The 13,977-nt window shown below is 43.5% G+C and overlaps 3 protein-coding genes across 3 annotated transcripts; 1 reads left to right on the top strand and 2 right to left on the bottom strand.

Moving 5' to 3' along the window:
- Positions 1–1,245: 1,245 nt before the first annotated feature.
- Positions 1,246–3,471, top strand: Bfra_010232 (uncharacterized protein; the record flags this gene model as incomplete). Its single annotated transcript, XM_037340565.1, has 1 exon — positions 1,246–3,471. The coding sequence occupies one exon, from the start codon at positions 1,246–1,248 to the stop codon at positions 3,469–3,471; it is 2,226 nt and encodes a 741-aa protein (XP_037189033.1).
- Positions 3,472–5,488: 2,017 nt separating this feature from the next.
- Bfra_010233 (putative c6 finger domain protein) lies at positions 5,489–7,797 on the bottom strand (the record flags this gene model as incomplete). Its single annotated transcript, XM_037340566.1, has 3 exons — positions 5,489–6,871; positions 7,161–7,217; positions 7,306–7,797. 3 exons carry the CDS (start codon positions 7,795–7,797, stop codon positions 5,489–5,491), a joined length of 1,932 nt encoding a protein of 643 aa, XP_037189034.1.
- Positions 7,798–11,890: 4,093 nt separating this feature from the next.
- On the bottom strand, positions 11,891–13,912 carry Bfra_010234 (putative cell cycle control protein; the record flags this gene model as incomplete). Its single annotated transcript, XM_037340567.1, has 1 exon — positions 11,891–13,912. The coding sequence occupies one exon, from the start codon at positions 13,910–13,912 to the stop codon at positions 11,891–11,893; it is 2,022 nt and encodes a 673-aa protein (XP_037189035.1).
- Positions 13,913–13,977: the final 65 nt, after the last annotated feature.

Raw genomic sequence — 13,977 nt, forward strand, 5'->3', positions numbered from 1 at the left:
CAGTCATCTCAAGCCGCACTATCAACACTGTCGCTCTATGATCCATTCCAGCCCCAGTGGTGAGTTTGGCGCCTTCATCTATTGCAGGTCCATCCAATCCGTACTAATTCGAAACAGCCTGAGATGGTTTATAGACTTTGATACGATCTTGACCAACAATTTGAGCTATGAGTGCGAGAAGAATAAAACTAGCATATTGGATTTTTAATCTAACAGAATAATTAGAATAATTAGAATATTGATATTCGAAATTAGTATCATAAGTTAACGGATCTATCAATTCAATGTATTTAAGATCAAGATGCTAATTGATAGACGTGCTATGACTAATGAATGAGCTGATCTTTAAAAATGTTTTAATTTTGAATAAGTTATCCAATACTAAAATATCAATCCACACCCTAACTTATTATTGTATCGTTATCGCCCACTTTACATATCACAATGGACGTCATTGAATGGTGTCAAAAATTGGTAATATCTTCCGCGCCCAATATGAGCTTAGCTGTGTCCATGCAGTCAATCTTTTGATCTATATTGACAGACATGACACCTTCCTCCTCACTCTCATGCCATTCGAATAGCCATCTTTGTATCTTTGCCATCATTCGCAGATCATCCAGAAAATTAAGGTCAATATAGCACAAAATGACATCAATACAAAAAGTTGTGCTGTCGGATATTTGAAGCTTGGATCTTCGACATATTCTATGCTATGGGTTGGAGATTCGATTCAGCGAGTGTTCGGATATTTATGAGGGCACGAGACAATGGCTCAAAGCTTTGAGCATGAAGAAGGAAATACTATAGTATATTCTTGAATGGTTGAGAGCATGTTCTTGTCTCACGGTCAAAGTTGCAAGCGTACTTATGATCAGCTTTATTCTCTACAGTCCACATAGAATACCCTGTGTAAAGCTTCAAGACTATGGGTAGATGCAGGCACTGGAAGCTCCTTAATTTTGCCAAATGTTCAGGATTGAGATGATTTGAATTTGTCAATTGTAAGATGTCCTAGAGCGTCAATTGATTTCGCCCCTTCATTCCTTCAGGTTTCGTGTGATCGCACAACTCAAGGCGCATGCCCTTGTATAAGGCAGCTTGCTGTATGAATTATAGCCCCTGTGATATGCAAATAAGCAATACGACTTCGTCGATGAGGCACAATGAACATTTTTATACACCAGCATTTCCCAATCGTATCTTGATTTTGATTCCATCGCTCTCTGGAAGCTATTTCTCACCATGAAAAAGAGCAATCTCTCATCTATCTTTTCTTGGCCTTTTTGTCGCCTTGAACTCATTTCTACACTAATTGAAAATCGGAATCAACAAGCTGAGAGACCAAAGCAAGCAATTCGATCCGGAAGATGGAAAGCGTTGTGTGGTGCGGGAATACATATACTACCTATCATATTCACCATAGTTTTATTGTTCTTGAATGCTTCTACTGTCTATGCGACTTCGATAGGCGTGGGCACTGCAAATGTAAACGCTGGACTCAATGGGCTACAATTCGCGGCCAAAATACATGAGATACTCATCGGAGCTTCCTTATCATCTATGGTTCTATCTCTTGTTCAATACATAATCTTTCAGGCTGGAGTACCAATTGGCAGTCTCTTCATTGCTTTCAGAATCACCGACCTTACATCACTCTCAAGTCCCGAGTTCTGGGCTTCTTTGACTGCTGATAGAAGCCTCGACGGACGTACGTCTCTTGGTTTTCTATGTCTTTTGACAGTATTTTCAACCATACTGGCCGCTGTTAGCGGTCCTGCATCTGCAATCTTGATGCTACCCTCTCTTGATTGGTGGAACTTCCCCTTTTCGGAAGATTCCTTTCTGCTAGATGCGGACTTCAGACTGTGGTTTCCGAATGAATCAAGTTATCCAACAGGTACATTCCGAGCAGAAACTAACATCATCGAACTATGGCCAAATCACATCGATGGCTCATATTCCCATTCCTCGGTTTGTGGTTTTAGCAATATGTTATTTACCGATAAATGTCCAGCTGGTGGCCATCCCGTCATTCAAACGTGGGCTCGCACACAGAGACCTTCTCTCGTCGGTGATTCATGGAACATTACAATGCCGATAACACTACCGTATAGCATCTATGATCCCATGGGAGCCTCCTTGACTAAAACATACAGTAGTCGTTTTATTGAAGGCACAGGGCGCCATTATAATGCCAGCGATCATTCTGGTTCTGGATACAGTGAGTACATGCCAGATTCGAACCAGTCGAGTCTTATTGATACATGGCACGAGAGAACGTGGTACATGGGCCAGACGAGTTCTGTACTCGCTACTGATGCTCTTTTAACTATTGCTGGGATACACACTACTTCTGAAAATGAAACAACCAGATTGCAAGCATTGGTCAATAATAGGAGTCCCCCAGCCCCTCAAGCATTTGCTGCTTGTTCAGGTTTTTACTACAATGTATCAAATGAGAAGGGGGGTGAATATGATTCTCTTGCAAGTTTTCAATTGCCATTCCTTGAAAAAGACACAAGCAATGGTCAATACTGGTATGCAGAACATAAGCAGGCTTTTGAATCATGGAAATCTTCTGGTGGCTGGCCACTGGCACTATGGATAGCACCACCAAATCGAAGCGCAAATTCTCCCTCAATAGGGGTGGTGACACTACAGAATTTTTCAAACAACTTATTGGAAATCGAAACGTGCTCTATCTATGCTGGCTGGCGGTCTTCTGAGCTTTTTATCGATCCCAAAACAGACCAATACATCCATTCTCCAGACCTTACGAATCCTACCAAAGACATGGACAATTGGACTAGCGCAATCAACGAATCGAGAGATTACCCTATGCGAAATGTCCAGATAGACATTGATTGGGCAAATTTTGCTTTACCTCCAAACTACACAATACTATCTATTGCGCTATCATCTACCGGATCTCAAGCAATATCATTGGGTTTAACAGTCAGCAGCCTCATACCGGACGCGATGTCAAGAATCCGTCGGTCCGGCGAGATTTCGATACCGTTAATCGCAGCTGAGGCATCGGGGCAAAAACTTGATTATGAGAAATATACATACATCACCGTCAATCGGTTTCGATATGGCTATAGCTATTCTCTTCAAGGAATCACTAGATGGCTTGCTTTATCCATTCTCCTCTTACATATCTTTCTCGCATTGGTGCACACGGTGATGATCACATGCATGGGATGGACTAGTAAAATACTGAAATCTCTGTGCGAGATTCTTGTTCTTGCCATCAACTCGTCGCCGTCTGCGGTACTGGACAATACATGTGCAGGTATCGAGCGGCTAGATACATACAAGCAGATAGTAAAAGTTAGGGAAACATCGTTCGAGCACTTAGGCTTGGTGATGAATGGAGATGAGGATAAGCATACCAAGAAGGTGATGATAGACAAGGAGTATGGAAGTCTCGGCAAGAAGGAAACTTTTCATTGTAAAGAAGATTGATCGCAAAGATCGATGACAGAGGGAATTCAATTTAGCGAAAACAATAGAAACCTAACAAAGACCTTCAACTAGCAGAAGCCCAAAGTGAGGACTAATATAATGCGAAACACTGGATATGATATGTTTCATTGGAGGTGGATCAAGCAAATGCATGTTATTAGAGTCTTGTTATGGGACTACTAGGTAGGTACATAAATAGTGAGGTATCTGTACAAGCGTAAAAGCCTGTCACCTACTTCGATATTCACAAATTCATCTCTGACTTGAATAAACACAATTCATACATGAACCATCAAACTATCCATCCTTCACCACACATCCCAGAAAAGGAAAACCTCGTCTTTTTCAACAATCGGTGCACGATCCGAATGACTTCATCCCTCTCTCATAAGCAGCAGCTACTTGTAAGGCTGTAGACAGATACCGTTCCTCAACCCCAATATGCAGTGACATCAATGATACCACATCACACTAACTTTCCACCCCCATTCAGTATTTCCAAACCATAGCATACAAAGTTATAAACACTACCATACATAATTCACGCCATCTCACACCCAAGATAACTCTCGCCATCCATCATGAATCAGAACAATGACCATAACAATAACTAAGCAGTACGGTTGAAGATAAATCTTACCGACTACCCATCTATATATACCTACTACACCCACACGACGCCATACGAACTCCCCATCAAGAATCTCACTCTCACCCCTCCTTCCACTCTCATGAAAACTCTCCAAACCCACAAGTCCAAGTCACGAACCCCCCCTCTTCATCCTTATTCCACCCTCCCATCTTGTTCGCCCACACATCTGAGAAGTCCATTATCGGGCCTTCTGATACTTCACTTCATGCCTTGACTTCATGTCCCTAACTACATACCTACTAGTAATCTACCATCTACCCACACAAAACACGCGACAAAAACGAAACCCACTGCACACAAACGCCAATCCCCAATTAAAAGCACGCGACAGATCAAAAAATGAAAGGATAAAAGGATAAAAGAATATAGCCTCATGCAGGAACGAACAAACCTTCGCGAGAGCGAAATACAATACTCGCTCACAGAGCGTGCAGAACCATCTGCAGAGGGTCGGCCCGATCAATGATGCCATGGATGAATTGTATCGATGATATTACTGCTGTGGAACACTACATGCATAGGCACATAAAGTACAAAGATCATAACAAAATAGCGATTAAATACCTTTGTTACAGATTCACAATACGAATACCTAATATCACATTGAAGAGAAGAAGAAGAAGGAAAAGCACATCACAAAGGAACAATAGTAATTGAAAAGTGCTCTTCGTTTATTCGGCCAGTGACTGAAATCTTGGTAAAGAAGAAACGTATGGTTGTAGAATCAAGGCCTTCAGCTGAGCCGCAGAACACAATGAAGCTTTCTGCCGTCCCTCCTTCCGCTCTTGTTCTTACATGCCCATTATTTCGATCAGTCCATCGATTTGGATTGTAACGCACATGTAGCCCATCCCTCACCCAGCCACATCTAACCATCAACTCTTCCCAGCTCAAATTAATATCTTATTATCCTACTCGTAATGCAATGATCCCATTGAATGTTGAGAGATATCAGGAAGTCAATTAAAGAGGAGGGAGGAGAGAAAGTCGTATGAAATAAAGGAAATACATTCTTGCAAAGTCCATCCCAGATTTACCATTTGTTCCTAAGATTACATGCATGCATGGAGATGACCAAGCAGTTGCTCGAGTACTTCATGTGTAGTAAACGATAGTTTTGAAAACTCTCCCCCCAAACCCTCGCTAGCTGTTTTGTTTTTGGATACCACCATCTTCAAAATGTGTTGCCAACCTGTCGAGAAAAGAAAAAGAAAAGGCTGCCGTCAAAAGACTTGCAAGTGATTGCAAGAACCCGTCCATCCATTCTTTAATGCATTTGGTATTGATTGCAAAGTAACATCAATGCTTCTGAGACGCCGGAGAAAGTAGATTCGTTGAAAAGGAATTGTGTGAAGATGCGCTGAATTATTTGGGGGTAGGTACGAGAGGTGCTGGAGTAGTCCATGTGCGTGTAGCAAGCTCACACAATCTTCGGATAACATTTGTGGTACCGGAACCACTTGCTTCATCCTGAACAAACTTCTTTGCCACAAGAAGCTTACTGCGGTTGTCACTTTCATCGAAATGAAGTGGAGTGTCGCTAGGTGTATACTCAGAAACACGTTGTCCCATGGCTCGAATAATGGCAATTGAGTACAAGACATCGCGATTCTCTCGGCCGTCCAAAAGATTTCTTAGGGTACCAAGAGTTTCATCAACGTCCTTGACACAATTGGGATCATCTTCTCGAAGACATACAAAGTTTGCCAGAGTGTACCAGAATTCCAGTTCCCTCAATCTGTGGTGATCTCCACTTCCTTGAACAGGAGCAGTGAGCTGGTTACTTTCAGCAACTTTACCCGTCAAAAGACATTCAAAGACTGTCAATCGATGATCCGCCTCAATTGGATCGTCCTGGGCAGGGAGCGCACTCTTAGCCTCAACCTTGGCCTCCTTTGCATCCTCTGCACCAAGCTTGACCATACAGGCCAAAGCCCAGACAACCTTTGCCTCAACACTGGCGGTGTGTGCGATTGCGATGGGATCAGACACAATGGTTTTTGAGAATTGGAGGAGTAGTGTTCCAAACTTTTCGAGTAGTGGTTTGTCGCTCATGAGTTTAGAAGCACCTTTGGCACTGAACCATTTTGATTCGAGGAAACTCTCTAGACCAGGAGAATAGATACTGTAGTAGAGATGCTTTGCTTCATCGAGTGATTGTGGATTCTGCGAAACGTCTTGCACCGTTTGATCGGCAGGTGCGGGGGGGTTGCCATACGATAGCAAATCGTCGATAGATCGTTGGGCTGGAAGAAAAGTCGTGTCAGCTGCTTCGTCTGAAAAAGATGCAACTGGAGGGGGGGAGGGGGAACCAGTACCACCTCTGAGGTGGGTAGCATCGGATACTTGGAAGGGGTACGGAATTGCACTTGGCATAATTTTTTGGTGAAGTCGGAAAGTGGGCATACCTGGAGGAGCATTGTGAAATGTGCTGACAATCGGGATTGGAGCAGCTGCTTCCAAATTTGGATCGATTGCAGATGAATAGTCATAATGTTGACCAGCACTGGGTGCGGTCAGAGCAGGATCATATGCCATTGAAGCTGGAACACCGTAACCACTCTGTAGCATCTGCGGTTGGTTTCCGTAAGGATTTGCGGTCGCGATCGATGAAGATTGCGAAGGTGCAGAGCTAGGTGCTGGTTGTATGGCAGCAGGACCTGGTTGTTGTTTGAAGATGGGATCGTAACCTAAACATTCACGTTTTGATTTTTGACAGTTTCGGCAGGCAGGATGTTGTTCGTCGCACTGATGAAATAGGTTAGCAGAATTTTCAAATAGATAGCGATGAGGATGATGATCGCGACAACGAGTGAATTTATTGATCTGCCAACGAAAACAAATTGGAAAATTGATAATCTCGCTCTACTCGTGGGTCTGGGTATCAAGGTCGCTCGTCTCGCTCGCTCATGTGCCTTCGCCTACTTAGGTGATTCGCTTGCATATAGACGAAAAGATTCCCATCGCGAAGAAACTCAACCTCAACTTCAATTCATTCTTTCGATAATGCGACGAAATTAAAACATCGAGAACTGACCTTAATTCTTCTCTTTCTGCACGTCAAACAACCCGTCTTGGTCCTACGCTTGATCTCCTGATGGAAAAATAATATGTTAGCACGATGCGATACCTCAAATGACGCGATGACACGATAACAACGACGATTTACGAATCCTACATACCTTTTTGTGTCGACCTCCGCTCATGACTCGAGAATCTACTGGAAGCGCGTATCGCATATTTGGATCAGATGTAACATTTGGATATTGGTGTTGATGGGATGGATGAGGGAGTTGATTTTGGTAGTACGGGCCGCCCATTTGCGCAACTGGTGGAGGTAAAGGTGATCCCATGTGCTGATGTTGTGCGGCTTGCTGCTGTTGTTGCTGCTGCTGCTGAAGAGGGTCCAAGGAACGCATACTTGGGAGAGAAAGGGAACCGTTGCTTCCGGTCGGACTCGCACGATATGGCTCGTTTTGGTTCCCTGGTGGCGGATAATTATATTGTGAAGTTGACAAAGAAGGTGACGGGTAGGAAGTTGGACTTGGGTAATTAACTGGTTGTCGTTGAGAACCTTGTTGAGAGCCCGACATTGATGGAGAAGAAGGCGCCGAACCGTTTTGTTGCAGATGATTTAAGTGCGGACTATTCCTATTATTGTGTTGCTGTGCCATATTAGGATTGATTATGACACGGTCGCGCTGCGTTGATTATTTTGATGTTCTTTTTTTTTTGAAACCTTATCTAACCACCGCCTTAAAATGAACCGGAAATTTTAAGTGAATAGAAATTACTCAAGTCCTTTGAATTAAATCGAGCCAGAATTATTTGATTCGATAAATTCCCTCGGCTTGCTGTACTTAGGAGTTCGTAGCGAAACTCGTTTACGGGACGAAAGCGAGCTGTAGCGGTAAGTAGGCAGGTAGGTATGGAAACGAGTTTATCTTTCGAAGAGATATGAAGTGTTGAGAGGTAAAGTACGGGTGAAGAGTTTAGAAAAAGGTGGTAAGGTTTTGTTGTGGAGAAAAGGAATCGGAAATGGATTCTGAAAGGGAGCCAGAGAGGCAGAATTAATTTGGATTGATTTGATTTGGTAGATTTGACTTGTACCTGGGAAGGAAGGCTGGTATGGTATGGTATGGTGTGGTATAGTAAAGTATTGTATTGTATTGTATGGTGGGTTGGAAGATACAATGAAATTCCTTGGGAGGGGTTTAAGGAAAAGATGGGTTAGAGAGAGTTCAAGGTAAAAGGTTAAATGGTAAGGTAGGGTAGTCTCAAGGTAGAGAATATGTCATGTCATGTAAAATGTAAGGTAAGGTAGGTAAAGTAAAGTAAAAAAGGTAGATCAGTCGGAATAAGAAGTTGCGGCTGCAAGCTGGTTTTCTAAAGCTTTTTGGATTGAAGGGAACCTGGGAGTAAATTTAATCATTTTATCATTTTATCATTTTATCTGCCCGAATTTCAAGGTATCCAGTTCAATGTTCAATTATGAATTCACTCCGTCATTCGAATTTCTCTCTCGACCTTCCATTGAATCTAGACAGACTAGCTTGAGTCTAGTACCTACCGATACTTGATTGAACAAATACTACGAGTAACGATAATGCATTTTATTTCTTCACTTCTCTACCAACTTGAAGATTATCAACACAAATAGGTACATGTTAGTCGAAAATTGTTTCTCATCTGCTTATCCATCAAGTTGGAGCTAGCAATCATCATAGAATTACTACAGCTGCACACCAAGGTACTGGCACTATCAAAAGTTTATGGCTCAGTGTTCTCTCCAAAACCATCCATCTTCCTCCTCATACTTATTGTTTTGCATAGTACCTAGCTATAGTAACTACCTACCTAGGTCATAAGAATAACTTTGAACAACCTTACTGTGTACTTGGTAGGTATTGATTGAGTAGTAGGTGTTGACTGATAAAATTCACCACTGACTCGAAATGGATATAGTGAATTTGAATCTATCCATCTCCTTTTCCTAATCCGATTACTCAAGGTCCATTTCTCCTTTTCAATTTTATTCGTAAAACTCGAACCAACAATACCTCCTCAAAACCCTCAATCTACTATCATACCATCGTTTCTGACGCATCTTACTTTACCTTACTTCATGACTGTACTACTTTACGTAGGTAGCTCGCCTTTTCCCCCCTTCATGCACGACACAACACTTACGGAACCCCTGTCGAAAGAATAGCCACTTGAATGTCCCCTTCAACTCGGATGATTACCGTTTAATTCATCTAGCTGGGTACGGCTTGACTAAAAACAAGCGATGGAAGAATTATAGAATCTTCGATGCATGTCGAGACCTTTGCGAGCTTCGCTACGAACCGACGGGGAGCGAAAAGAGAGTAGCACGCGCGAAGGCGAAGATCGTTTCTCTAATCTCTTCATGCTGATTAGGTAGAGCGTTCCCAAAGGGGCAATACATCCTTCTCAACGTGTGAAATATGGTTGCACTCATGAGCACTCTTATTACTCTGTCTCTCGCAGGCCTCTCAGAATACATATTGAGAGTAGAATGAAGATGTCGAGCTTAATTTACCAATTACACATTCTTCTGAATCTTTTCCTATGACCTTATTTAGGTCAGACATATCTTCAGAAATTATGCATGTCAGAATGCTTGCTGAGCTAATAATGAAGGATTTCCATTCTATGTACGAAGGAAGAATACCCCTGGTCCTTATTCCTAGACATAGCTAATTGGATAGCCTGAATACATAAGCCACTGCAACGTCGAAACAAACTACCTTGGAAGTTGGACCGGCTGAGAAGCGCATAAAGGAAAGGATAATATGTACAGGATATTCTCTCGTTACCACTTGCAGTCTTTCGACCTACTCCGTACATGACCAAGCTTGACGCGACCCGTTTTTCAATTTCGTCTCCGCATTATCCTCCTCCCACCCAAACTCTAATCTTAGACCCTCGTACCCGGCATTTGAGCATAAAAGGAGGTTTAGCGCACAACAAGCGTACAATCAATGCATGCCATCTCCCGCAACCCCTCAGCCTCGTGGTTCACTATAACGCAGGATGAGATTCATTCGTGATCTAACCATTGTGTATGAGATCTTCAGTTCTCTTCTCTACGGTGACATCCTATCTCGGAGCCAAGCTTTCGTTATCTACCAAAGAAGACCTCTGAAAGTATTCACATGAACAAGGTGTATACAAGGATCCTCTGACAATCTGTTTCAGCAAATATTCGAAACGGGTTATATGGGTACCTGCACCTGCACCTGCCTTACCTACATCGAAGCATGATGGTTTTCATGCTAGCTTGCTTGCTTGCTCGCTTGCTTGCCTGCTTGAATTGCTTGCTTCGCTTCTACCTCTCTTTTAACCGGGTACGACCGAGGATGCATTCATGGTTCATTGGGAGAAGAAAGGCTGAAATGAAGACATGCCTCGTGAAAGTTCAATCCTGCGGTCTGTGATGCGGATAAGATGTTAGGATGAATACATCCATCATGCATTTTTCACTACAATACTTCGATCATCCTCTGCAAGTCAAATACCCAATCGATAGAAAGATTGCCCGAAAAACAATGCCAATCCCTCCGAACTTGGCGCTCTACTCTATTTTCGGAAGCATTGCAAAAGAATGGGACGCAGTACGAAAAGCGTCACAATCATGCTGTACCTAGATATCTAAGCATCCAGGTAAACCATACAAACCCCCAACCGCGAGAAAAACATGGGACGGCGTACCAAACCCGTCAAAACCCATGCAGTACTTCTCCTGCACATCTCCCACATCTCCCACAAACAGAACGTAGGTACATACACACCTCAGCAAGCTATTCTTCTAGAATCCTTCTACGCATCGGTAGGATATCTGCATCAATCTTGTGCGATTGCCCCCCTTGCTCGTGTTACACCCATCCATGAATGATCTATCTACGTATATCCAACATATGCACCGATATCGCGTGCATTGTCGCATAGAGGAGGTACCTATGTATCACTGCACGTATCTCATCACCGGTAAACAGTATGCCATGATACCAAGTACCATCTATCCATCCATCCATCCATTCCTCTAGCACAAAAACGTTGTTCATTTTCTTTCGGGCTCTAAATAGATGGACATGCACCTCGGGGAGACAGGCAATCTTGCGTTTGTGTATTTGGTTCAACATAGCATAGGTAGCTAGGTACCTCCGAACAATAACGCCGACCCAAACCGAGATGGACAGAAAGATAGAAAGATAGAAAGATCCATTGGCATATCTACAATTTACAACCAATTGAAAAATGTGATCAACCACGTTTACCTCGGACAACGGGGTCAATAATCAGTCACAGTCAATTTACCTACTTCCAACTATTGAATTCTTGGTGCCCGAAAGCAACAAAGGCCGAAAGAGATGCGAGTACCGATAGAGTGAACAGGAAACAGTTATTGTACGTATGTGCATACATCATAAAAGAGACTGTATTGTAAGTAACATATTGTGTTTTCCTGACATGTTAACCACGTATAGAACAGACGAGCAAAACGAGCTGGAAGCCGGAAGCCGGGCCGGGATTCCAGAAAGTGATTTGGCCCAATCCGGCGCGGTGTGACCCGATGAGGATCAGATTGTTATGTGTTGTATGTAGGTACGTATTTTGTATCTTTGATAGTAGTTCAGATGGGTATTGTACAATTAGGATTATGATGTGATATGATGAGCTAGGGTATGATATGATATGATATGATTATGATACGTGTGCAAGTATATTCAATTTTGTGTGCACTCACTCATCCGTAAGCACCCTAGTCCAATCGAATTTCTTCCAACGATTTCTGAAGCCCTCCAATCTTTTATCCCCTCCTCGACTCCACCGGCCCTGTCGTTTGATAACATCAGGCTCAATATCCAACATGCCGCCGATAATTTCCCTCGCGAACAGATCCCCCTTAGGCCAGCGATTGGCGTCTTCAACTATATGTCCCAAGCCACCATCCAGGTCGAACCAAGCATGAAAATAGGGCATCTCCTTAGCGATCGATCGGCGGAAGGCTAATTTTCCAAGACCATCTCGTGCGCGTGCTGCAGTGTCGATGAGCTTCTTATGTTGTGTCCACTCTTCATCCGAAGATAGGATGGCTTCTTTGAAAAAGGCTGGCGCGGTTTCTCCTAGGCTATAGGGCAGTGGTACTGCCTGCATGGCTGCGTGCATCTTTCGGTGTGGTGTTGCGGCATTTTCGTAGAATACTACATCTCGTCCTTGATCATGATACATGCGTGTTAGACATTTCATGAAGTTTCTAATTTCCTCCCACTCATCGTCGTCACATTCAAGGAGGTTTGTCCGGTGCTGGATGGGTACAATGACGGCTCCACCATCACTCAATTCCGGCTCTGTCGGGAGTGTTAAATATACTCGTGTGGCTAGAGATACGAGTGGCGCAACGGGAGGTTGATTTTTGTCTTCATGATGACACAATTGGCAGGAGTCCAGAATGCGATTCATCTTTTGGAAATCCCCTATGGCTGTATTCCTCAAATTTATTTCGGACTTTTGCACGCGCTTCGCAAGCTTGTTGGCATTGTCGTCCATGTAGTCGAGGTCATTATCGAATTTAGCATCCTTCGCGATGCGTTCAGCCGCGCGCATGCCATCACCACCCGCTTGTCCTTTTGTCCGTCGTTCTTCACGCACCATATCTTCAATAGTCATATCTTCATTCTCTTCCACCAAGCCTCTCTCACGGCCTCTCTTATTGTCGATCGACTTCACTTCTCCACGAGTTCCCGCTAACATTCTGCTGTCCATCTTGCCCAATACTACCATACCGGGTTCTGAAGTACTTGCTAATCCGGCGGAAGCTGCAGCATTGTATTCAGCCTCCAGTCTCGCAGCGTCAGGCGATTTCTTGAGCTTTGCTTTCATCATCTGAGCCTTCAATCGATTCAGGGCCGTGGCATCGAGCTGAACAGGGGGTGCGTTTGTTTCTTCCACAATCTCCCCTTGCGGCAGATTTGCTGGCTCATCACGGTGTGGTATCGAACTTCTTCTAATCCCTAAATCTAATTTTCTCTCTTGGAATAACTCTCCGCTGGGCTTCTCTTTTCCAACATAGCCTTCCCCATATAGTCTTCGGCGGTCAAGCTCAATTTGTTCTTCTCGCGCATCATCAAATTCCCGCAGACCTCCAAATCGCGCAATTGCTATCTCATCGATGGGACTTCCACTCTGTTCCGCCTGTGTATACACTGCCTTTAGCTTCGTCATGCGCCATTGAGCTCCTGAATCTCCAAATGTGTAATTGACGTCATGTCCAGCTTCGATGTCGTCCAACTTTTTGACCCCTTCATTTAGATCTTGTAAATGCTGATTGAGTTCGTTCTTATGAATCTTCAAATCGTAATCAGGTCTGGGTGCAACCTTTGGCTCTGTGGGCTTTTTGGATCCTTTTTGTGTGTAATCGAATTCAAAAGCTGTAGGGTCCGTCATCCAAGAATCGCGAGTAGCTTTTGGTTCAGCTTCTGCTTCCTCCTCATCTGGAATCGGTAAATCTTCCTTGGGATCTGATGATTTTTCGTGCTTGCGCTTCCTTCTGTCATCATCTCCTTCCTCGTGTCTGGAATGTCTCGATCGCTTATGTCGGTGGTCGTCTCTATCTTCATCGTCATCATCTCTGGATCTGTGGTGCCGTGATCTATGATGATGTCGATGCTTCCGATCCTTGTCTTTGCGCGAGCTTCTTTCACTCTTCTCCCTCTCTAGCTTTTCCGCTGCTAAGCTTTTCTCAAATTCATCCAAGCCGTCCATTGTTGTAAAGTTTATTGATATAATGAAATTTGATGTTTTTAATGATGGTTGCCCAGTACCGGTAG

Source organism: Botrytis fragariae (assembly GCF_013461495.1).
Source record: "Botrytis fragariae strain BVB16 chromosome Unknown tig00000186, whole genome shotgun sequence".
Classification (NCBI taxonomy): Eukaryota; Fungi; Ascomycota; class Leotiomycetes; order Helotiales; family Sclerotiniaceae; genus Botrytis; species Botrytis fragariae.